The 25728-nt window shown below is 44.3% G+C and overlaps 1 protein-coding gene and 1 pseudogene across 2 annotated transcripts in view; one reads left to right on the top strand and one right to left on the bottom strand.

Annotated features, from left to right (window-relative positions):
• Nucleotides 1-25728, bottom strand: part of CCDC124 (coiled-coil domain containing 124) — a 47902-nt gene that overhangs the window by 19423 nt on the left and 2751 nt on the right. The window contains exons 2-3 of one of the 2 annotated variants that reach the window (XM_036741043.1): nt 25048-25161; nt 4444-4615 (exon numbers count right to left, since the gene is read on the bottom strand). In XM_036741043.1, the coding sequence (XP_036596938.1) occupies nt 4444-4602 (159 nt within the window). In that variant the 5' untranslated portion in view covers nt 4603-4615; nt 25048-25161. The remainder of the gene's footprint in view (nt 1-4443; nt 4616-25047; nt 25162-25728) is intronic. The other variant, XM_036741042.1, reaches the window with a different exon arrangement.
• On the top strand, nt 11516-25198 carry LOC118858734 (annotated as a pseudogene).

Below are 25728 nucleotides of genomic sequence, written 5' to 3'. Positions count from 1 at the left end.
GTTCTATCATCCTATGTTCTGTATTCTGATGTCCCATCTAACTCTGACAATCTATATGCAGAATGTACAAACTGGGTGGAATAGAAATCAAGACTGGATAGCGAATGAATTCCCTACCACTGGTAGTATTCAGGCAATACCTTACCTGGATGACCTCTCTAAGATCCCTTCCAAGATCTGGGGTTCTAGGATTTTAAGCCGGAACTATTTTAAAAGAAATGTAGACCCTGATAGAACTCCTGGCCCTTGAGGACACACACTTAGTAAGTCAAAGCAGCAAACACTCAAGACACAATGACCTCTGCCCTAGGGTTCTTAACTTGGGGGATTAATGGACAGATTTCAGAAGGATGGGATGGGAGGAAAAATTACTTTTTTATTTTCACTAACCTTGATTGTATGTATTTTATTTCATATATTTAAAAACCCTATTCTGAGAAGGGGTCCATAGCCTAGATCAGACTGCCAAAGGGATCCACCATACCAAAAAGTTAAGGATTCCTGCCCTAATGGTAGTCATGTTTTCTTAAGAATATACTCTCTTTTGGGGAAATCAGAATGTCTCCGCCTCCCTACTTGATTCCTCTTAGAATAATTGGAAATCGGAGACCAGGAAACCTGGCTTGGTTTCTAAATCAACATATTTATGAAGAGATGCTGAAGGGGTCACAAACCAGAGGCTCTCAGCTTCTAATTCTGGATGATTTCCAGTCATCACCACCACCTCCTCCGCCATCATCATCATCAGCTTTGTAATCCAGTGGTCAAAGACACCTCTTGAGTGTGTTCCTCCATGAACAAAGGAAGGATTATGTCATCCTTAGCATGGTGCCCGGAAGTTTAAGAGGCAGCAAGGCAGCTGTGGTTTGAAGAAAGCCTCCAGAGAATAGCAAGTTTCTTTCCTACATTTAATATTAAGTGCTTGGAGCAAAGGTGTGGAGGTAGGAAAGCCTGAGGCACATTTAGGGAAGAATCAGTTGTCTCTTTGAATTGGACCATTAGGTGCCAGAAATGGGCCAGGGGTGGGTACAGAGTAGAAAAAATTGGCTGAGGGGCCTGAGGAGTGTGAACATTTTTTGTGGGCAATGGCAGAGCCTTGTCAAACAGAGCAAGCATGGGATCAGAGGTTCATTAGTAAGACCTGACTTTGGTAGCCTTAGCAGAAGTGACTGGATGGGAAAAGACTAGATAAAGAGTGACCGGTTAGGAAGGTGAACCAAATCCAGACAAGAGTGAATGGAATCCAGCCTCACTATTATCTCTTTCCCCTCTGATCCAAAGGACTGTCCTAGAACAGGGGCTTGTCCATTTATTTATTTCTCTGTCATTTGGCTCCTTTGGCAGTCTGGTGAAACCTCTGGACCCCCTTTCACAAAAATGTTCCTAAATGCATAAAACAAAACACACTGGACTACAAAGGAAACCAAGTATATTGTTACGCATTTATGGAAAGATTAAGAGTTAATGGACCTCATGTTAAGGACCCCTCAGCTAGAGTAATCTTCCTAATGTCCAGCTCTCTACTCAAAACCCTTTGGTGGCTATTACCTATGGAAAATGTGTAAACTCCTTAGCTTACTACAAAAGACCTCTCACATTTTGAGCTGATCCTCCGTTTATAAGATCACAGGGTTTAAAGTTGTAAGAGACTGTAGAGATCACTGAGTTCAGCATGTTCATTTTACAGATAAAGAAAATGCAACCCAGAGAGGGGAAGGGATTTGTTAAAGCTCACACAGATGGTGAGCAGCCGAGCTGGGATCCAGACTCCAGATCTGCTGCCTCTCCCGGCTTTTCTCCCATCACTCCTCCTCCTTCACCCACTCCACACGCCCATCAAACTGTACTCCTTGGGGCTTACCTAAGATTTGGAGCCAGAGGGGCTGCAGAATTCAACCCTCTCATTTCAGAGACGAGAAAAATGAGGCTCTGAGAGCTAAAGGGCCTTGCTCCAGGTCACACAGAACCAAGTTTCAAACCCAAGTAATGAACATTCTCTGAATCCATCCTGTCTCTTCCTACCTCAGTGCCTTGGTTTAGGACATACCCCCTCACAACTGGAATGCCTTCTCCCCTAATCATCCCAAAATCCTATCCACCCCTCAAGGCCTGGAGAAAGTATCCAGTTGTAGGGAATGGAATCAAGTGTGGTATGTTGTTCATCCCTGCTCTCACTCTGGAGGCCCTGAAATGAACGTCTGACTTCCTTAGAGAACAATTCACACCAGAGACGGTCTATTCTCATAGAGTCCCTGAGACCTTGGATCAGAGCAATGGCAGGGCTGGAAGGAACCACAGAACAGAATGCTCTTCAGGAAGCTTTCTCAGATCCCCAAGCCACAAGCAACCTCTTCCTCCTCTGAACCCTGACAACACCGTCCACCTCTCTGCTGCCCTTATATTGAACTCTGGAATATAGTAGCAATAGTCCTATACATTTCTCTCTTATCTTCTCTGCTAGACTCTGAGCTCCCAGCACCAAACTAAAGACCAAAAACTCTCCAACAACCCTTCAGGCTCTGATATCCTATGTTCCTGTTTTAAGGGCCCATCTAGATTTGCTATTCTATGAACATAAAAACGGAATACAGACTACAATGTAAAAATGTAATAAAAAGGGTTTAGAACATTACATTAGTTGAAAGGATGTGCATGTGGCTCTCCCAGGAAATCAGACATTCATTTGAGAATTTTCAGAATGAGAGCTGAAATGAGTACCAAATAAACAGTAATGTCTCGGTGACAGAAATCAGTCCATTAACTCTCCACGGTGTCGCCTCCGGGCATTAACTTCCCAATCTCCAGGACTTCATCCTTATTATGGGCCGTTTGTCTCCTAATGCACAAGTTGGGCCCACCCGCCTGCACTGTGCTAAGCTCCACCGAACCCTAAAATGATTTCCCTCAACTGGGGAAGTGCCAGCCAGGCTGGTCCATCAATGTCAAAGTCATGTGAGCCAATGTCACATGTCAGAGGAGAAAGGAGAATTGGTGGCAGCTTCCTTTCCCCACAGGCACCCACAACAGCCAAGTGTAGTGCCAAGTAGAGAACCTCTATTGGTCCTCTCCTGCCACCTTCTGGCCAAAGTCAGCAAGTGTCTAAGAGGAAACACACAGGAAAAGGGGAGACTTAGGGGAGACACGTATTTAAAAAGATGTCCCATTGACAATAGATTAGATTTGTCCTATTTGGTCCCAAACGGCAGAAAACTAGTAATAATGGGTAGATTTTAGGTCAATGCCAGAAAGACCATCCCATTATCCCAAAGTGTTCCTGTGAGCCTCAGGATGGAGAGGGCTCCCCATCACTTGGAGATATTCAAGGGGAGACTAGATGACCAATTGGTCTCAACCCTACCATTGACTTGGGAAAGGGGGAATGAACGTGAATGATTTTGGACAAGCTGACTCTGGGCCTCAATTTCCCCCCTCTGGAATTCAATAAATTAAAAAAAAATATTTATTAAGAGTCTACTATGGGAAAGGCACTGCACTCTGGGGAGTTCCTGCCTTCAAAGAGCTCACATTCTACTTGGGGTTTGATGGACAACGAAGAGGCTGCACTAGATCCTAAGGGCCTTCCAACTCTAGTAATCTATGTTTCTATGATACAAAGTCTATTTCTGATATCCCATGTTCTGAGATCTCTTTCTTACTCTGATACTTACATGTCTGTATGTTACATACATATTATATCACACACACACACACACACAAGATACAATGTGAAAGTACGATAAGAGGGTTAAAATGTTGTCAATGCAATGAGAAAGGTCACTTTACACTGGAAGAGATCAAGGAAGACATCATGGAGGAAGTGTCACCCAAGCCAGATTTTACCTTTCTTAGGCTATCTATCCTGTCTTCCTAGCTAGAAACCCCTGGTTTCAGGGAACTTTCTAATGAATTTTTTTATACCCTTATCCAATGGTAAACAGTAATACTTCAATGAGTATTGATGATGAGGTGACAGTTGGAGAAGAAAGGATGTAAGAACCAAGTCTCTTCTATGGCAAACAAGGCCATTTCCAAGAGTTTGCAGTAGCACAGATCCCACCTACAACATTCTCAAAAACTAGCCATCCAACTTCTTGAATGCCCTCGATTGCAGGGATTTCATCTGCTCTGGGGCAGCTCATGCCACCGCCGGACAGCTCCAAATAGTCAGAACATTCTAATGGCAATCTGCCTCTCTGTAATTCCATCTCCTTTTTCCAGTTCTGCCCCTCAGGGCCCAAATAAAAGAACTCTACCCCCTCTGTCCCAAGACAGTCATTCAGAAATGTCATCAGCCATTACATCTGTTCTATATTTTTTCTTCATCAAGCTAAGTGTCCCCAATTCCTTCAACCCAAATCTGACTATGGATGGGAGGGGGCTTGGGGAAGATAACACCAGAACGTGCAAGGCACGAATAGGGCCACTCTCTGCTCCATCACAGACCTTCCTCTGCTCCTTCCTCATGACGTGTTTGTCATCATCCTTCCAATAGGCATCCTCCAGTTCCTGCTGCCGCTTGGCATCAGCTGCTGCTTTGGCCTCGGCCTTCCTCGCTCGAGCAGCGGCCGACTTGGTGTTCTCGCCCTGGAACTTCTTGGGCATCCCTCAGCATGGACTTCAGGAAAAGAAGAATAAAGGTCAAGGTTCTATGGAAGCTCCAGGACTGCACATCCCCTTCAGTTTCCACTGACTAAACACCCAGCACAGCTTAAGGATGAAGATGTCATGGCCCCCTGTCATCAGCAAAGTGAGGGGACTGGCCCAGAGGCCTTCTATGGAACCTCTCAACACTGATATCCCATGTCCTAAGGACCCTTCCAAAACTATGAATGATACTATGCTAAAAGCTGCCATACCGTAATCGGGGAGATGATGGGGGATAGGGCTGCTAAGGCAAGATTTCCTGGACGAGGGGGGCTACAGTTAGCTCACAGAAACAACTCTGCCAAGGTCCTAAAGAGCTTCTTTCCAACCTACCTGAGTTGACTTTAAAATTGTATTGTGTGTGGGTGAAATGAGACCTATTATGGGCCAAACTGGCAATCTATTAGTCAACCTTTCTCCACCTGGCTCCTGATCACACCTGCCAGATTCCTGGGGAAAAACTGGCCAACTATTCTGTTCCCACAGCTTTTCAAACTGATCTCAAAATTTGGTATAGTTTTGCTATTTAAAATAAAAATCAAATATATTAAAACTCTAATCATCCTTGACCCTCGCTGAATGAGGAACTAGAAACCTAAGACTTTCAGATACCTGAAGGTTTACCTCATGTAAGCATTACTTAAAATTTTTAAAATTCTTCTGGATGAAAATCAATACAAAATTGATTACATACACACACTCCTGTCTTCTTTAGCAGTCTAAAGAGCAGAATCAAATGTGTTGACGATGTTGGGTCATTATTATAAACATCAAGGGCATAATGGAAAGAACTCTGAATTGGAGAGTTAGGAGATCTGGTTTCTAAAGTCCTGGCTTTACCCCTGGCATAGAATCACAGAACAATCTGTTCTGGAAGGGATCTTGGAGATTATTTAGTTCGACCTCCTCATTTTACAGAGGAAGTTGAGATGCCAGAGACTGCACGTATATTCTTTACTCAGCATCAAAAAAGGATGAAAAGAAACTAAGACTAGCAACGAAAGGGAAAGATATGGGTATAATTCAGATGTGCTTTTCCCCCCTTTCCCACCCTAGGGCCAAGGACTTCAATTGTTAAATCTCCTTGCTTAAAGCTAATAGGGCAACTTCAGGAAAGCATCTGCAATTGATCAAACAGCTAGTTGCAAAATAATTGCGAATGGACCTTTATAACTGACAGACATGGAAATGTTTACAAGGCCCAATGACTTGGGCAAGGACAGTAAGTACGTCCCCCTACCACGGGAAGCAGCAGTGCCAACAACTCCCACATGACATGTGACTTGCAGTTTAGAGGCCAGAGGTGGATTTATTGCATGTAAGTGGTGTTATTATTGTAGTCCTGATAACCAAATCCCCCGACTTCTCCCTGTGGCAGCTAGGGAAGATGCCCTTAGGGACCCCTGGGCCAATCAGTCCTAAGAATGACCCAGGGGAGCCCCGGCGGAGGTGAGGTGGCTTCCAGCTGCGCGTAGCCACCAAGGCAGAACAAAACAGCTCCAGGACTCCCCAGGGAAGGGCACATGACAGCAGTTTCCGGAGTTTGAGAAATCATAGCCCTTCCCCTGGTCTGGGAAGGTATCTGCCTCCTGTCTCCAGGGAGTTAGTCATGGACCAGACTGTCATGCCTTTCCCCTAGCTGGTAGCCTATGAGCTATCTCCCACACGGAACCTGGCAGATGTTTCTCCCTTAACTCAATCTCATTTCAAGTGTCCAGATATCACTATGCACTGCACATGACAGAGAAGCTCTCTGCTACAAAGAGAGGAGACTTCAACCATACTTTTGTTAGTTTAAAAGGTTTACACAAGGCAGGATGCTATATTGCATGTTCAATACAATATTTATTAAGCATCTACTATAAGCAAGGAGGCACCATGCTTTACAACCAGGATATAAAGATAACCAAATGGTAGATGGGGGAAAGAAAAGGAGAAGTAAACAAATGACATACAAAGGAGAGGGAGAGAGGAAAAAAGGAGAGGACTAAGCAAAGGGAACAGTGATGAACTCCTAGGTTATTAAATATTCCACAGGAGATGGATTGTGTATTTACCTACACTAAGTATTGAATATTTCTGTATGTCAAATGCCCTCTGTTGGACTGAGTCCTCAAAGGCAGGGGACAGTATTCACAGAATTCAACCAACACTTTTAAATGTCTCTTAAGTGCAAGGTACTGGGGATACAGACAGAGAATCAAAAGCTCTGCCCACAAGGAGCTTCCATGCTACTGGCACTCCCTTCAGCCTAAGCCCCTTGCTTTGCACACAGCTGGCCCTTATCATGCAAAAGACTTTTTTTTTTTAAAGAAGCCTATTGTCAGAACAAGGGACACAACAGTCCCATAATGCTTTGCCTTCTTTAGACTCCATTTTCTCCATTACTCCAAAACTGGGGTATTGTGTTCTGTTCTGTGAAGCCCACTTTAAAAGGGGCATTTACCAGCTGGATCCATATACAAAAATGTGCAGCCAGAATTGGGAAGCAACTAGGTCATGTCCCAGGAGGGGCAGTTGAAAGAAATGGGGATGTTTAGCTTGAAAAGACTGGTGGGGGCAGGAGGTGGAGCTCATTCCATCTTCACGTATTTAAAGGGCTATTATTTGGTAGCAAGTGTGGCCTTAGATGGCTAAAACAGGACCAAATGCAGGAGGAAGTAATAGGGAGGAAGATTTCAGCTCAAGAGAAGAGCATCTTAGCCATCGAAGCTGTCTGAGGATGGAACAGGCTGTGTAGGGGGACAATGAGTTCCTTATTCCTGGAAGCAATCAGGAGTAGGTCATATTGGACACTGCTAGTGAGGGATCCTTTGAGGTGGTTCTTAGAGTTTGGACTCGAGGGCTTTGAAATGTCTCAAATTTACGCAGTTCTTTAAAGAGCTCTCAACTCAATTACTTCATCCCACTCTCCCAACAGCCCTGGGAGTGACAGACATTTTTATCCCCATTCTTACAATGGGGGAGAGGGTCTGTGAATTGCTCTAGTTGATGTAATGGAGCCCATGGCCAGGGCTGGAAGACAGGTCTTTTGCACCTGACCTTCCAACTAGGGGATTCTATGATTTCATAAGAGGCAGAAGGACGCTGAGAATCCAGCAGAAGAATGGCATTGCCCCTTTGATGCTCTTATGCCAGGAAAGCATCCATGTAAGGCCTCTTCCAATGCCTCAGCATGGCCCTGGGGGAAGTGGGAGAACCAAGGTTCTCAAAGGTTGTCCCAATAGAGGGCAAGCTCTGGCAAGTGCTACCATGCTGCAAAGGCTTTGAATGATAGGCCCAGACTGTGTGGTCAGCCTGTTACACAAGCATCAATCTAGCTAAATGTTAAGAAGTTCACCATTACTGGGCTCGCTACCCGGTGACACACTTTTCAGCCACAAGAGCACCTACTAAGGTATAGAGGGTTGAACTTGGATCAGTGGAAGAAAAATCTACCATGATGAAATGATGGATCATTGAGGTGTACAGACAAGGGACCATTTAGCACATGCCAACAGTTAGTTTGACTTGATGGGCCATTACTCCAGTAATCGTCCCACCTTGGTGACACAGAGGATAGAGCACTAGGCCTGGAGTAAGGAAGCCCTGAGTTCAAATTTGGCCTCAGACACTTACTAACTGTGTGACCTTGTTTGCCTCAGTTTCTTCTATTATAATATTGGAATAATAATAGCACCTACCTCCCGGTGTTGTTGTGGAGATCAGATGGAAAAACAACTGTAAAACGTTTGGCACAGTGCCTGGCACATAGCGGGTGCTGTTACTATTTGGCTGTAATTCTGACTGACGATGTGATGGTCTGACAAGGAAAGGTGATATGACCAAAGGCTGCGGGCACGACCCCCAGTCTCTCCTAAGAGCTGCTTCTGCATTTCCAACCAGCTCAAATTCATCTTTTCCAAAACCCAGTACACATGTTGCCCACCAAACTCATTCCTCCTCTAGGTTTCCCAATTTGTATTAATGGCACCATCATCCTCTCTGACAGGGAAATATCTTTGCCTGACTCTCCTATGTCTTCACATGTAATCAACTGCCAAGTGCCGGGGATTCTACCTTCAAAATAAATCTTGTCCCCTTCTCTCCATCTCTGGCCCTTATTCACTCTTACCTGTATTTTTTTTAAAGTAAATTTTATTTTAGATTCCATAACAAATACATGCATGCAAATACATAAACAAGAAGAAAAGAGCATAGAGAGTGAACAAAAAGCCAAGTTACTGTACACCTGCAGAAAGTTCCTTGACTTCCCGAATTGTTAACAAGTGTGCATCGACTCTCACCAGGGATAATCAATTGCCTGCTGTTTCCATGAAGCCTCGTGAACTTCTTTTCTGTTGACTCAACAGGGATTTGTGACTGCTATTGTCTTTACCTAGTTATGTGGGCAGCCATCAGGCATGCTGGCCTTTGGGTTCTGAGTTCTTCACTTTACCTCCCAACCTGTTTCCCTGCTCTGCTCCACCCTGCCCAGGCTGCCAGGGCAGCTCAAGCCATGTCACCCCCATGCTGTGTGCTCAGGAAGGCGCACTCCTATCGGGGGCGGAAGCCATGGCTCTGAGATGCACTAGCTGTGTGACCCTGGGCTTCATCTCATTGAGCCCAAGTGTCAAAATCTATAAAATGGTAATAATATTACTTCTATTACCCAGTTCCCAGGAATCGTGATGGGGATGTTGATTCATAAACCATGCAGCATATAGAGGGGTAAGTAATTATTATTTCAGAACCTTCAATGGCTTCCCACTGCATACATTTAAGAGTTCTTAGTTTGGCATTCAAGGCCTGCCATGATCCAGCCCCAAGCTCCTTTTCCAACTTGACCTTCCAATACTCCCTAACATATACTTTCTGCTCCAAGTAAACTGAATAGCTCAATGTCCTAATGTTCCTGTGCTTTCTGGCCTCTCTGCCTCTGCTCACACCGCTGAGTTTAACGGAAATGCCTTTTCCTAGGATATTGTCTTCATCTTCTCCTCTGGCCATGCAGACAGCAGAACACAGTGTAACACAGTGAACATTTAATCTGTCCAACAAATCTGGACAGCTGAGAGCTGAGCATACCCCATTTGGAGATTTTTTTTAAGGGTTCTGATATGGTGAGGTCTAATTTGAAAAGAGCAGTGCATTTGCAAGTTAGAGGATCTGGGTTCAAATTCTACCTCTGCTGGCTCCCAGAGGGCTTAATGTTTTCAGGCTTCCTCTAATCTTTAAAACAACAAGAATTGATGGATATGAAGAATTAAGAGAATAAAAAACACATATAAACATTTATATAGCACCTAGTATGTGCCAGGGACCATGCTAAGTGCTTAATATCTCACTTGATCTTCACAATGACCCTGGGAGGTAGGTGCTATTATTACCACGCTCCTCCCCATTTTACAGTTGGGGAAACTGAGGCAAACAGAGGGGTTTTTTGTTTGTTTGTTTGTTTTTTAAAGTAACTTGCCTGGGGCAGCTGGGTGGCACCTGCCCTGGAGTCAGGAGGACCTGAGTTCAAATCTGACCTCAGACACTTAACACTCACTAGCTGTGTGACTTTGGACAACTCACTTAACCTCAATTACCTTGCCTTCCCCCTCCAAAATAAAAAGTAACTTGCCAAGGGTCCCCCAGATGGTAGGTGTGTGAGCCCACATTTGAACTCAGGTCTTCCTGACCCCTGGCCCAGCACTCTGCGCACTACGGCACCACCGGGAGCTGGAAAGACATATAAACTGATGCACTGAAATATACAGACTGACATGTGCGATTTTGGTGATCAGTCCTGACCCCACAGAAAAGATGAGAAGCCTGCCCACCCACCTGCCTGCCTGCTTCCCTGGGTAGGGAGCACTGACCGTGCGAATTCGCTGCCATTCTTACTATGACGAGGGGATAGCTCCCTGGGGAGGGGTGGGGGGATGCCAAGGAGTACATTAAGAAAAGAAGGTGCATAAAAAACCGAGATATGAATAAACATTTAAAACCAGAAAAAAACATTAAAGGGTTCTGTGATCCTGTGACTGGCTGACCTCTGGAGTCCCTTCCAGCTCCAAATCCTCTCATCCCATGATACTACTTTAGACCTGATCGCCACCAAGAAACTGGGAAGGCTTAAAAAAAAAAAGCAAACATATTCCAGAGGGGCTTAAATTCATGGAGGGAATGGGAATACAAATTGGGAAACTTAGAGTTGGGTTTGATGGGCAACATGTGTACTGGGTTTTGGAAAAGGTGAATTTGAGCTGGTTGGAAATGCAGAAGCAGCTCTTAGGAGAGAGACTAGGGGTCATGCCCACGGCCGTTGGTCATATCACCTCTCCTTCTCAGACCACAGCATCGTCAGTCAGAACCACAGCCAAATAGTAACAGCCCTCACTATGTGCCAGGCACTGTGCTAAACATTCATGGAGGGTCAGGACAGTCTGGTTCTAGCTGGTAAGTTCTAGGTATGTAACATACAAGTTCCGTGACCCTGAGTCAGTAGTTTCTGATCTTAGTGTCCTCATCTGCCAATGGTTCAATACTTTCAGAATCTGCCATTTCTATCTAATGATAAAAAAACAACTTTGAAAGACTTTAGAACTCTGATCAGTGCAACGATAAACTTTTAAATCCAAAAGAATGAAGATAAAACAAGCATGCCCCTCACCTCCTGATGGAGACCCGATTAATTCAAAATGCAGAAAGGGACACATTTTCAGACAAGGCTAACAAGAGGAATTTGTTTTGTTATGCAGATATGTATTGAAGGATTTTTAGAAAAAACTGTTCAGTGGGTGTGGGGGGGAGGGGGGCTGTGGGAGAGACAGATTAACCCAAAATAGTCAAACTTCTTGTTACTTGGAAAATAAAGAGAATGTTCTAATGCACTCAGAAGGGCATGCATGATGAAAACACAGCTAGGCAGGCTTCCATCACTTCCTACGGGAAGGGTCTGCGCCATGCTGCTGGCGATGTGAGCAGAGCGGAGGCTCTCAGAAGGTGTGCTGCAGTCAGTATATCTGGTATTTTGCTAGGTGTGCAGCAGAATTCTGTTGTTATTGAAGATAAAACATTTTATCCACAAAATAAACAAAACTTGCATATGAGACCTATGCCATTCCTCAAACACATCAGACCATGAATTTGCAAGGAACAAAAATGGCAGCTCTTATTGAAGGGAGAATGTGCATAAATGAGCTTCCCCACTGGCCCAGGGTGCTGCCAATCTAAACAGTCAGTGTGTGGAGATTCCTCATGGTAAATAAGACTGTGCTGAGATCAAAAATGTCTGACGTTGGATGACAGAGATGTGGGGGAGAAAGGAAGGAGAAATGTTCATTTTCAGTCACAGAAATATTGTAGATAATTTAAAAAAAGAGTTACGTGATTTCAGCAGTGTGGGCAGGCAGTCATGCCACTGGCAGAGGTTGGAGCCCTTCATGACCTAAGCAGATATGTGCAATGCTGTGGCTGAGCCGTGGCCCAGTTCCGGCAATGAGCAGCCAAGCCCAGCTCAGCCAGTCCTGGGATACACGGGGTATCATTTGGACTCATTTTCAGACTGGAAGGGCCTGCTAGAGCTTGTGCTCTACTGGCATTGCCTTGGAGAACTCAGGGTGACCTTCACACACCAATGATAATTTGTCAAAGGAGGAGATTAATCCCAGCCCTATCTTCCTCCCTGGACTGATTTGAGGATCAGATGAAATAATGGATGGGAAAGCACCACTTTTGAGGTGTAGATTGTTATGTAAACATGAGATTAATGTTTACTTTTCTGTGCTCCCAGAACTTGTGAGAACCTAGAATCTGAGGTCAACCTCAAGAAAGGAGACTATTAAGCCCTGATCAAAAAATGTAGTCCAGGGTCCCAAAGCAACATTCTTTGAAGCCTTATGGCATCTATAACCAAGCTGAGACATGAAAGATTCACATGCAGACATAAGGAGTGATGCAGGCTCAAGTCAGTAGAACCAGGAAAACACACAGGACGACACAGCCATGTAAACTGAAAGAATGTTCCACCAGCATGAGGAAACTGAGGGAACTAAGGGGATTAGGACAAGTGGTTAATCGTGAGAATTGAGTAAACCATGCTGACTCCATGTGACTCAATTCTGGAACTAGCTCAGTTCTCTTTCTATTCAATTATGGGTCTGGTTCAACTTCTGTTTTGTGAGAAAACTTTATTCAATTGTGGGAATTGGGAGAAAACCTCACTGTATTGTTTGAATCTGGCCCTTTGTGGTTGGGAAGCTGGACCACCCCTACCTGCTACTTAACCAGATCCTTAGCCAAGGACCTGGGCTATGCTGACCAGAAACCCAGTCAAATCCAAAGACTGATGCAAAGAAGTTTTCTTACAATTGCACATCTCAAGCAACCCATATGTCATACCTAAAAACTGGCCCCATACTGATCAATCTTGTTTTCATATTTCTTTAATTGTTCACAGACACTTGGGCAGAATGGGACACTTCTTTTTCTGAATTCAGAGAACTGCACCTGTTCACTCTCCCCCTCCCAACTTGGAAGTCTCTAATCTCTCCTCCAATTAGAAATCAGATTACTTAATGCTGTATTGTTGCCTTTTAATTAACTGGTTTTATTTGATTGTTTTTAATGTATGAAAGTTTGTCTCCCCCAGTATTTGAGGTCCAGTCCTAAGCTGAGGAAGGGGCCTGGTCCTGATCTGTTGGGCAACTGGCACGTTTGCCTACCACCAAGCATAACCAGGGAATGCCACATCAATGTAAAGGGCACGATTGACCCAGGAAGGAACCTGAGGAAAATGCACCTCTAGCCCCTTTGTGTAAAGGTGAAGGAACGTGGGTATGGAATGACATAACCTATATTGTCAGTAATAGTTGAAATGTATGTTTTGCTGAACTGCTTTTCTTCCTTTTAAAAAGATCTTTGTTGGTTAACAGGGCAGCTTCCAGGATGTGGGAAGGGAGAGAAATATATTTGAAAATTCAAACATAAGAACAAGAGATAACAATAAAAATAAGACTTTTAAAAATACAAAGAAAATGTACCTTTCTCCTTTTATTAGAGAAGTTGGTGTGAGGGTGGGGAGGAGGGTATTGGGGTGGACAATATTGCATTTGATATCAGCTACAGTTCTCCAACCTGTTCTGATTTCCTTTTAAACCCTGGTTATATGGGAAGGTCTGCTGAAGACTACATGGGGAAAAGAAAATGGTATATTTAGAAGTGTATGTGATGTACAAATAAAAGGCTAAAAGACTATACCACTAAAAATAAGCCTAAAAACAAATTATCATCTTTCCTCCTTTCTTTGTCTCAGAGACTCCACAGAGCAAAGCACCTAGAGCAGACCTCCTTTTTCAAAGCCCAAAGTATGCTCTTGGCTGCTTCAATGGTGGCCTGGAGGTTCAACCAAGGAAAGAAGCCATGGATTACCTTGCTGGTGTTACCCCAAGTGTCCACCAGGAAACCACAAGAGACCCCCAGCCATGGGTAGTGCATTGGCATTAGCCCAGCTTAATACAGAATCAGGTAAGATTTGTCTGAGGGATGAGGAAGACTGATGGGCTGGGCTTCATCTCCAAAACAGAACTCCTCCACCTTTAAGATCATTCAGATCAGCTAAAAAGTCCATCTTGGTTTACTAAGACGAGGAAGAGGAGGTACTTAGAATAAACAGTCTGTGAAAGAAGGAACCTTACTTAGCACTTAGAGCGCTGGCACTAGGAAGGACCCTGGAGATCATCTAGTCCCAACTCCTCACTTTACATATGAGGAAACTGAGGCTCCAAGAGGTTGAATGATCAAAATCACAAGCAAATTAGTGGCAGAGCCCAGATTAAAACCAGTACAGAGGAGATCATGGGCTTTAGAGCTGGAAGGGATTTTAATCAGAAAGTGCCTACTGTGTGTCAAGCATTGTGCTAGGGATACAGAGAGAAAAAACAAAGTAGTCCAGGCCCTCAATAGGCTGATGAGGTAGACAGAATATACCAAAATAAGCATACAGAGAACATACGAAATACATACAAAATAATTAAGTCCGAGAAGAACGGTGCTGCACATAGAAGGAAGGTCGTACTAGAGCTGGGCCTGGAAAGAAACAAGGGATTCCAGGCATTCAGGGTGGGGGTGGGGGGATGGAATGTCATCCATGGCAAGAGCAAGAAGGGGAGTCAAGAATAATCCAATTAGAAATGTGGGCTGGAGCCAGGTTGTGAAGGGCTTTAAAGAACTTCATATTAGACCTTCAAGGCACCACGGAGCCCCTAGAGTTTCTTGAGCAGTGACATTCCTAAAGAATATCCCTTTGGCAGCAGGTGGGAAGGACAGATTAGGGAAGGAGAGACTTAAGACAGGGAGATGAAGCAGGAGGTTGAGGGGGAGAAGGGTCTGCACTGTGGTGCTGGCAACATAAGCAGAGGGTCTCAGCTATAATGCAGTCAGTACATCTGGTGTTCTGCTAGGTGTGCTGCAAAATTCTGTTATGTTACTGCAGATAAAACATTTTATTCACAAAATAAACACAACTTGCTCATCAGACGTATGCTGTAACCCCTAAACAGCAGACCATGAACTTGGAAAGAACAAAAATGACCACTCTTATTTAGGGGAAAATGTGCATAAATGAGTTTCCCAAGTGGCCCAGGGTGCTGTCAATCTAAACAGTCAATGTGTGGAGATTCTTCATGGCAAATAAGACTGTGCTGAGAACAAAAATGTCTGAGATCCACTCAAGTAGAAAGGAGTTGGATGTCAGAGATGTGGTGGAGAAAGGAAGGATAAAATCTGGGAGCTGAATGGATATTTAGAATAAGGGAGAGTCAGAGACAATGCCAAAGTTGCAAGCCTGGGAGTTGGCAAGAGTAGTGACGCCTCTGACAGAAATTAGCGAGTTCTGAAGAAGGACAGGTTTGCCAGGAAAGATGAGTTCTGTTTCGGTCTTGCTGAGCTTGAGATGTCTGTCTTAAACTGGGACATCCAATTTGAAATGTCAACCAGGTGATGTGAGACAAGAGCTAGAGAGATTTAGGAGTCCTCTGTAAAGAAATGATAGTTAAACCCATGGAAGCTAATGAGATGACTCAGTAAAAGAACAGAGAAAAGGGCTCATAACAATGCCTTAGGACAGAGATGTCAAATTCCCCGATGGCACAAGCGGGGCCAGAACCAGACTGAAATTAGGAATCAGTCAGTCAACAAACACTAAGCTCCTGTTCTGTGCCAGTCAATAACTAAGGGCTGGGGATACTAAAAGAGGCAAAAGGCAGTTCTTGTCCCCAAGGAGTTTATAGTCTAATAGTGGTGACAACATGCAAACAAATATATACAAAGCAAGCTCCATGCAGGATAAACAGGAAATCATGAACAGAGGGAAGATATTAGAAGTAAAAGGGATTGGGAAAGGCTTCCTGTAAAAGACAGGATTTTAGTTGGGACTTAAGGAAGCCAGAGAAGTCAGTAGGTGTGATTGAGGAGGGACAGCCTGAGAAAATGTCCAGAGCTGAGGGACAGATGGTCTTGTTGGTAGAACAGCCAGAGGCCAGAACCACTAAATTTAAGATATGTTGGGGAGTAAAGTGTAAAAAGACTGGAAAAGGCAGTTGGGGGCTAGGTCTGAAGGGCTTTGAATGTCAAGCAGAGCATTCTGTATTTGATTCTGGAGGCAATTCTACAGGGTGGGAGAAGAGACATGATCCGACCTGCATTTCAGGAAAATCACTTCAGTGGATGAATGGAGGATGGACTGAAGTGGGGAGAGACTTGAGGCAGGGGCATCCACCAGCTGGCTATTGCAATAGTCCAGATCAGGGGTGCTAAGGACCTGGACCAGGGTGCAGGCAGTATTAGAGGACAGAAGGGGGCACATTTGAGAGATGTTGCAGAGGTGAAATTGACAGGTTTTGGCACCAGGTTGAATATGGGAGGTGATAAATAGTAAGGACTCCAGGATGACTATCAGCAGTGAGGGTCCAGGGGAGTTTGTGTAACATAATTTGCAGCGGACTCGGAATGGCTGTGTGATTTTCTTCACCTTTGTTCAAAAGCACATGTGTAGATGCAAAGGTGTCAAATGGGGGAGTCTTGACAGGGCGTAATCAGTGATATGATAAGGGGGCTAAGTATTCCAGAGAGGATGGTACAGAATTGAACTGGTTCATCAAGGGGTCAAGATGAGGAGAAGAGGAGAGAATGACTAACTCTAACCCTAACCCTAAGCCTAGTGGAGATGGCCTGGGAAAGAACTGAGGAGGTCAAGGGACTGGAGGGCACAGTGTGGACAGAGTAGGGTTTGGTAAGAGAAAGCCCAGAGAAAAGGCAAAAGTCAGTAAGTTATGGTAAGATAAGAGGATTTGAGTTCTTGAGACAGTGCATTAGTGGGTGATGACAAGATCAAAGGTATGACCATCTTTGTATGTGGCTGAGGTTGGGATGGAGAGAAGTGAGTAGGTTGAGGAAATGAGTGGTTAGAGAGATTAAGGAAGAATAAATATGCTGAAGGCTCCTAGTACAAGGGCAGGAATTGGGGAGGAGAGAAAAAGTGTGAGGCTGGTATTGAACTCATTAAGGAAGAAGGGGCATAATCCAGGTAGGTCTGTAGAAAATATCTACCAGGATTTTGATTGGGTAGTAGATGGGAACAGCATAGACATAGAGAGATTCCTTAGTGATGGCAGATGGGAGAGAACTTGGAAATGGCAATCAAGAACAAGGAATATTCCAACCTCTCTACTCAAACAAAGCAGAGAATGAGTGAAGGTACAGTCTGGACTAGCAAAAATAGCCAGGGAGGTTGTCATCTGGGCAAAGCCAAGTTTCATTAAGAGCTAGTAGATGGAAGGAGTGGGAGAGGAAAAGATTGTAGATGAAGGGAAGTCTGTTGCCTCTGGAATCAGGAATTCCAGAGGATACAGTGGAAAGGCTAAGGCTGGTGGTGGTGGTGGTTGGTTGAAACTTTGGGGTAAGAGGTTAAGTGGGAGTGGAGAACTGGATTTGGAAGAGGTTTCTACAGGGGTTCAGAATTACTAGGACATGAAAGTCATGACCAGGTGTAAAAATGTTCATCATTGAGTGGAAGGTGTCACTCTTGGCAAGGGAGGTTGGATACTAGAGACATTGGATAGACAGTCAGAAGGGAGGCCTTGATTCACAATTGCTCTTCCCTCTGAGGGGTAGAGATTAGGCAGCAAAAGGGCACAGCAGAAGACAGAGGCTGAAATGCATAACAAAACAAGTAAAAATACAATACAACAAAGGTAGGGTTAATTTGTAGTTTTTCAAAGTCAGTATGGATATCATTTTCTGAGTTTGATACCCTGGCCTTGGGATATAGCCACAGTTAGGGGCTGGGATAGGGATAAAGAATCAACCAAGGAGACTGAAAAAGAGCAATCAGAGAGGTAGGAGGAGAACAAAGAGAGTCAAGTCATGAAAACCAAGAGAAAAGAGTATTCAGGAGGAGAGAGTCAATAGTGCGCACTCTTATGGAGAAGTGAGGAAGGGTGACTACAGAGAAAAGGTCACGTGACTTGGCAATTAAGAGAACATTTTTAACGTTGGAGAGAGCAGTTTCAGTCGAGCGAAGTGGAAGGAAACCAGACTGCAGAGGATTATGAGTAAGAAGAGTAGAAGTTGGGGCAGCTAGGTGGCGTAGTCAGTAGAGCACCTGCCCTGGAGTAAGGAGGACCTGAGTTCAAATTTGGCCTCAGACACTTGACACATACTAGCTGTGTGACCTTGGGCAAGTTGCTTAACCCCAACTGCCCCGCCAAAAACAAAACAAAACAAAAAAAAAGATGAGTGGAAGTTGAGACAAATGTAGAGATCTTTTGTAGACCTCTTACAAAATAAAAGATCTCTAAGAGGTTGGCTATAAAAGAGAGGAAAGAAATTGGACAATAGGCTGAGAGGCCAGTAGGGTCCAGGGAGAGCTTTTAAGGATAGAGGAGCCTTGACTATGTTTCGAGACAGTAGGGAGGGAAACCTCAGAAAGCCTGCCACCCACCTCTCCTCACAGGGGTAAAATAACACCCCCCACCCCCCACATTCATGACAAGAGCAGTGCAGGCCATCAGCCCCTTTCACTGTCTTCAACTCCAAATGCCCCTGTCCCCACCGTTACCTATCTCTACCTATCCAAGATCTTGGATCCTGATGATTTCAGAAAAACCCGGAAAGAGGTACATGAACTGACACAAAATGAAGTGAGCAGAACCGGGACCTCGTATACAGCAGCAGCAATATTGTACGATGAACTGTGAATGACTTGATTATTCTCAGCAATACAACAATCTAAGATGATCCCAAAGGACTCTGATGAAAAATGCTATCCACCTCCGGAGAAAGAACTGATATTGTTTGAATACTGACTGAAGCATACTGTTTTCCTCTTTCTTTTATTTATTTATTCTTTCTTTTTTGTTCAAGTCTTCTTGCACAAAATGACTAATACGGAAATGTTTCACATGATTGCACATGTATAGACTATATCAAACTGTTTACCAGCTCAGGGAAGGAGGAGGAAAGGGATAGAATATGGAACTCAAAAAATTTTAAAAAGTTAAAAATTGTTTTTATGTGTAATTGGGAGGGGAAATAAAATATTATTAAAAAAAAAAAAAAGATCTTGGATCCTGAGTTGGAAGAGACCCCAGAGGCCATCTTACAGATGAAGAGAATTATGCCCAGTCAGGTAGTGATTAGCCTGAGGTTAAAAAGGTAGAGAATGGAGGGGGTGGAGCCAAGATGGCAGCTGGTAAGCAGGAACTAGAGTGAGCTCCGTACCCGAGTCCCTCCGAAAACCTATGGAAAATGGCTCTGAGCCAATTCTAGAGCGGCAGAGGGAGGCAGGGCTCCAGCCCAGGACAGCCTGGATGGTCTCCGGGTGAGGTCTATTCCACACGGAGCTGGGAGCTGGGAACGGAGTGGAGCAGAGCCCAGCCTGAGCGGCGTGGACCATCCAGACCAGAAGCTGGGTGGAGGGAGCCCTAGCGCCCTGAATATATGAGCTGCGGCAGTTACCAGACCCCTCGACCCACAAACACCAAAGACTGCGGAGAAGGTTAGTGGGAAAAGCTGCGGGAGTGGAAGGAGTTCGCGGTTCGGCTTCCAGACCAGGTGGCAGCGGAGGTGGGGCAGCTACAGCTGTTGTTACTTCCGGCTCCAGGCCCACCTGGTGGGAGGAATTAAGTGGCGGATCAGAGCAGGAGTGCAACAGCCTGCTGAAGATCTAAGCCCAGTCTGGACTGGGGGTTCTTGGGGAAGGAGGAGTTCGGGTCTGACAGAGCTGGCACCTCCCCCCCAAACGTGGAACATAGAACTTGTTAGTCTACAAGCAGTCATAACCCACTGAAAAACTCAAGGGTCAAGTTAGTTGGTTGGGAATATGGCCAGGCAGCGAAAACGCGCCCAGATTCAGTCTCAGACTTTGGATTCTTTCTTTGGTGACAAAGAAGACCAAAACATACAGCCTAAAGAAGACAACAAAGTCATAGAGCCTACAACAAAAGCCTCCAAGAAAAACATGAACTGGCCCCAGGCCATAGAAGAACTCAAAAAGGATTTGGAAAAGCAAGTTAGAGAAGTAGAGGAAAAATTGGGAAGAGAAATGAGAAGGATGTGAGAAAACCATGAAAAACAAGTCAATGACTTGCTAAAGGACACCCAAAAAAATACTGAAAAATGCACTGAAGAAAACAACACCTTAAAAAACAGACTAACTCAAATGGCAAAAGAGCTCCAAAAAGCCAATGAGGAGAAGAATGCCTTGAAAGGCAGAATTAGCCAAATGGAAAAGGAGGTCCAAAAGACCACTGAAGAAAATAGTACTTTAAAAATTAGATTGGAGCAAGTGGAAGCTAGTGACTTTATGAGAAATCAGGATATTATAAAACAGAACCAAAGGAATGAAAAAATGGAAGACAATGTGAAATATCTCCTTGGAAAAACCACTGACCTGGAAAATAGATCCAGGAGAGATAATTTAAAAATTATTGGACTACCTGAAAGCCATGATCAAAAAAAGAGCCATGATACCATCTTTCAAGAAATTATCAAGGAGAACTGCCCTGACATTCTAGAGCCACAGGGCAAAATAGAAATTGAAAGAATCCATCGATTGCCTCCTCAAATAGATCCCAAAAAGAAATCTCCTAGGAATATTGTTGCCAAATTCCAGAGCTCCCAGATCAAGGAGAAAATACTGCAAGCAGCCAGAAAGAAACAATTTGAGTATTGTGGAAACCCAATCAGAATAACCCAAGATCTGGCAGCTTCTACATTAAGAGATCGAAGGGCTTGGAATGCGATATTCCGGAGGTCAATGGAGCTAGGATTAAAACCTAGAATCACCTAGTATCATGTTCCAAGGGAAAATATGGATTTTCAATAAAATAGAGGACTTTCAAGCTTTCTCAGTGAAAAGACCAGAACTGAATAGAAAATTTGACTTTCAAACACAAGAATCAAGAGAAGCATGAAAAGGTAATCAAGAAACGGAAATTGCAAGGGACTTACTAAAGTTGAACTGTTTTGTTTACATTCCTACATGGAAAGATGATGTGTATGATTCATGAGACCTCAATATTAGGGTAGTTGAAGGGAATATGCATATATATATATATGTTTATGTATATATATAAGTGAATGTGTATGTATGTATATATCTATGTGTATATGTATGTATGTATGTGTATATATATATATATATGTTTTTATATATATATGTAAAAGAGAGAGAGCAGACACAGGGTGAGTTGAAGATGAAGGGAAGATATCTAAAAGAAATAAAATGAAATTAAGGGATGAGAGAGCAACATACTGAGAGAGGGAGATAGGGAGAGATAGAATGGGGTGGATTATCTCGCATAAAGGTGGCAAGAGGAAGCAGTTCTATGGGAGGAGGGGAGAGGGCAGGTGAGGGGGGAATGAATGAACCTTGCTCTCATCAGATTTGGCCTGAGGGGGAATACCATACATACTCAGTTGGGTATCTTACCCCACAGGAAAGAAGAGGGAGGAAGATAAAAAAAATAAAAGGGGCAAGGATGATGGAGGGGAGGGCAGATGGGGGTGGAGGTAATCAAAACAAACACTTTGGAAAGGGGACAGGGTCAAGGGAGAAAATTCAATAAAGTGGGATGGGTTGGGAAGGAGCAAAATGTAGTTAGCCTTTCACAACATGAGTATTGTGGAAGGGTTATACATAATAATACATGTGTGGCCTAGGTTGAATTGCTCGGCTTCTTAGGGAGGGTGGGTGGGAAGGGAAGAGGGGAGAGAATTTGGAACTCAAAGTTTTAAAATCAGATGTTCAAAAACAAAAAAAGTTTTTGCATGCAACTAAAAAATAAGATACACAGGCAATGGGGCATAGAAATTTATCTTGCCCTACAAGAAAGGAAGGGAAAAGGGGATGAGAGGGGAGGGGGGTGATAGAGGGGAGGGCTGACTGGGGAACAGGGCAACCAGAATATAAGCCATCTTGGAGTGGGGGGGAGGGTAGAAATGGGGAGAAAATTTGTAATTCAAACTGTTGTGAAAATCAATGCTGAAAACCAAATATGTTAAATAAATAAATTTAAATTAAAAAAAAAAAAGGTAGAGAATGTGGGATGTTAACCCAAGACCTGACTCTACAGCCAAAGCTCTTCTTTATGTACCGACATGAAGCACAATGGCAGCCCCCATCATTGGTATGTCATGTAACTTCAGCTTCTTCTATATAGTAACTATGGCACTCAGCTCCAGGGTTCTGAGGATTGAGGTGGAAGGGCACATAAACCACATTATACATATAAACTGCTATATAAACGTTAGCTCTTATTAACATTATTAAGAGGGGCCATCCAGGTTTTAAGGAATATTTGAATACGATTCTACCCGCCAGTTCTGCTTATACCCATCAGAAGTACTTAAAGAAACTCTTTATTACAAAATCCTAGCCCACAATTTGTCAGAGCTGGAAAAGATCTTATAAATCATCTTGTCAAATCTGATTTTACAGATGAGAAAACTGAGGCTTTGAGGAGGAAAGTGGATATCTAAGGTCACGCAGTAGGTTAGTGGCAGAGTGGGGACTAAAATCTAGGTCTCCTGACTCTCTGTGTTACACTATCATCTTGCAAATCCAAATGAATGCCCCTCCCCCCCCCCAAGCTGGAAGTCTGAGAACTGGAGTTCAAAGGAGCTACAAAGGATATCTAGTCTCACCCAGGCCAGAACCGCAGTCCCTTCTCCAACATTCCTGACAAGTAGTCAAGGAGAATCCACTACCTTTGGAGGCAGCCTAGCCTACCTTGGGCCAATTCTAACTGCTAGGAAGTTTTTCCTTACATTGACCTGACATCGGCCTCCTTCCCACTCCCAAGTTCTTTTCACTGGTCCTTGTTACACTATTTGGGGAAAAGCAAAATGAGTCTAATCCGGCCTTTCCTAAAACATCCCTTCAAATACTTGAAGGTAGTCTTTCTTGGAGTCAAGGGGCTTGATGGCATATGGCACGGACCTCCAGCCCAGAGGGTGGTCAGGAAATCCAAAGTAATGTCCTGCTCTTGGCTGGAGCCATCAGCTGAGAAAAGAACTTCGGGGTGCCTGGGGGAAGAGGCCTCAGGTCTGAGGGAAGGCCGGCTCTCCAGGCTTTGGCTCTTCCCCACACCAGGAATACCCTCTCCTCCCAGCCTACGAGGCATAACTCAAAGACCACCTCTTCTAAAAAGTCTTCTGTATCTTCTTGACCTCAGCAAAAGGTGAGCTTTCCCTCCCAGAGAATCTCCACAGCCACGTCACTTCCTTTCCTGTTGACTTTATCCTCAATGTGATGTAGTGGAAAGCACTGGACCCGGAAGTCAGAAGACACCCTGAATCTTGCTTCTGAAGTTTACTGGCCTGCATTTGTTTTATAGAAATACACAGACACCCCACCCCCATTTTATGCATATCATTTTCCATTATTCACACACATGCTTTATTGCCTCCCTGAGGTCAGTCCCTTTTGTATTTCAGTCTATATTTCCAGCACTGAGCCTCTTGATTTGTAAAACAGAGTTAATACCTAAGTACTTAACTCAAGCATGATCGGGAGGATCAGAAGAAAATGTGTCAACCTTAAAGCACTGCATTGGTAACTAAGGTGGGACTTTCTTACTGTTTTAGGATGATTAATTGTCTTTGATTGAATCTTACTAGGTGCAAAGCCCCAGGCCCAAACCCCTATCTACTAGGTACTAAGCCTATGTAGGCGTGAAGCCCTCCGGGGAGTTGCTAAGACCAGAGTCAACAGTAGGAGCCTAAATTCCGGTCACTCAGATGACCAGAAGGCTAGAGTGAGTATAAAAAGAGAGAACAGAACTATTTGCTTGAGGCTCTCACTCTGGTTGCAGTGTTGATGTGCAGACTCTGGGCAGCTATAGTTAAGAGTCCCCCAGCTTGTAAACCCGGGTGTTGGGACTTTGTTAAACCCTGGGGAGATTTCAAGGGAGAAAGTGAAGGTGAAATGATAATATGTGAAGAGGCCAGACTATGCGCCTACGCTGAGAATTTCAGTTCATCGAGAAAGCCAAGGAGCAAGAAGCAGAGGCTGAGGAACAGGAAGAGGATTCCTCTAGTGATCCCCGGCTTCAGTGAAGGTGCTGAAGAAAGGCTGGCCCGGCATCGGAAGTGATTCTGAAGTAAAAGGAGACGCCAGGCGAACGGAGCGAGAGGACAGCAGTGAGGAAGAAACGGATGAGGAGGAAGTCGAGTGGCCGAGCACGGGAGAGGAAAAGGAAGTCATGGAAGTGGAGGATGAAGGGCATTCTGGGGAAGAATCAGAACCCGAGTCCGAAGAATATACAGACGGTGAGGATGAAATGGACCCCGCCTCAAGCCAGTCTTCATTCGAAAGAAGGACCCAGGTAACAGTTCAAGCAGTGAGGCAGGGGCACTGAAACCAAAGGAGCTGGAGCAGGAAGCAAAACGCCTGGCCGAGGACAAGCGCAAGCATATGCTCAAGATCGTGGAAGAGGAGACAAAGAAGGAACTGGAGGAAAATAAACGTTCCCTCGCTGCCCTAGAGGCACTCGATACCGATGACGAGAATGATGGGGAGGAATATGAGGCACGGAAAGCTGAGGAGCTAAAAGAATCAAACGGGACAGAGAGGATCGAGAAGCAATCGAGGAGACAGCAGAGACTGAACGCATGCGAAACCTGACAGAAGAGGAAAGACCAGCTGAACTCCGAGCAAATGGCAGACTTATTACCAACAAAGCTGTTAATGGCAAATATAAGTTCTTGCAGAAGTCCTATCACCGGACTGCTTTCTTCATGGATGAAGAGAAAGAAGCATACAAGAGAGATTTCAGTGCTCCCACCCTGGAGGATCATTTCAATAGGACTATTCTTCCCAAAGTTATGCGGGTCAAGAACTTTGGACGGTCAGGCAGAACCAAATACACCCACCTTGTGGATCAAGATACCACTTCCTTTGATGCAGCTTGGGTCAAGAGAGTGACCAAAATACCAAATTCTTCAAGCAAAAAGCAGCTAGGGTACGAGATGTATTTGAGAGGCCATCTGCCAAGAAGAGGAAAACTACTTAGGATTCAACCACCTACTTCCCTGACTATGGACACATGGGGAAGTTTGTTTTTGGGTGCCTCTCTGGCACCTTTTGAGCCTAGCACCCTTTTTATGATTCCAAAGGGACCCTAAAAGAAGGGACTGCAAGAGGAATTTTTAATGTTGAAAAGTAATATACAGGTTATGAGCCTAAGTCTGGGCTTGGTGACTGGATCCTAGACTTGGTTTCATCACTTCTCATACAAACTCTGGGTTCTCCACCTCAAGTTGGGACCATGTATTGGTAATTAAGGAGGGCTTTTAGCACTTACTCAATCAAGTACCCTTGAAGAGTTTGGCTTTGGTTTCCTTGATTAAATTAGGAGTCCTTGATGACCTCCTTGCCTCAAGGGAAAGCCTAGTTTACATGGAGTTTGAGTGACATGTTTGGGACACCAGAGGCTTTTAGACCATATGGGTTTAGGTTGAATTTTCGTGATATAAGCCCAGAGGTTAAGTTGCTTGCCCTGGGGCTCTCACTTTAGGAGGTGTGTTGATGTGGATTCTCTGGGCAGCTGTAGT

The sequence above is a fragment of the Trichosurus vulpecula genome, chromosome 1, assembly GCF_011100635.1.
Source record: "Trichosurus vulpecula isolate mTriVul1 chromosome 1, mTriVul1.pri, whole genome shotgun sequence".
Classification (NCBI taxonomy): domain Eukaryota; kingdom Metazoa; phylum Chordata; class Mammalia; order Diprotodontia; family Phalangeridae; genus Trichosurus; species Trichosurus vulpecula.
Note: the sequence above shows the minus strand (reverse complement) of the source record. Positions and strands in the feature narration are given on the sequence as shown.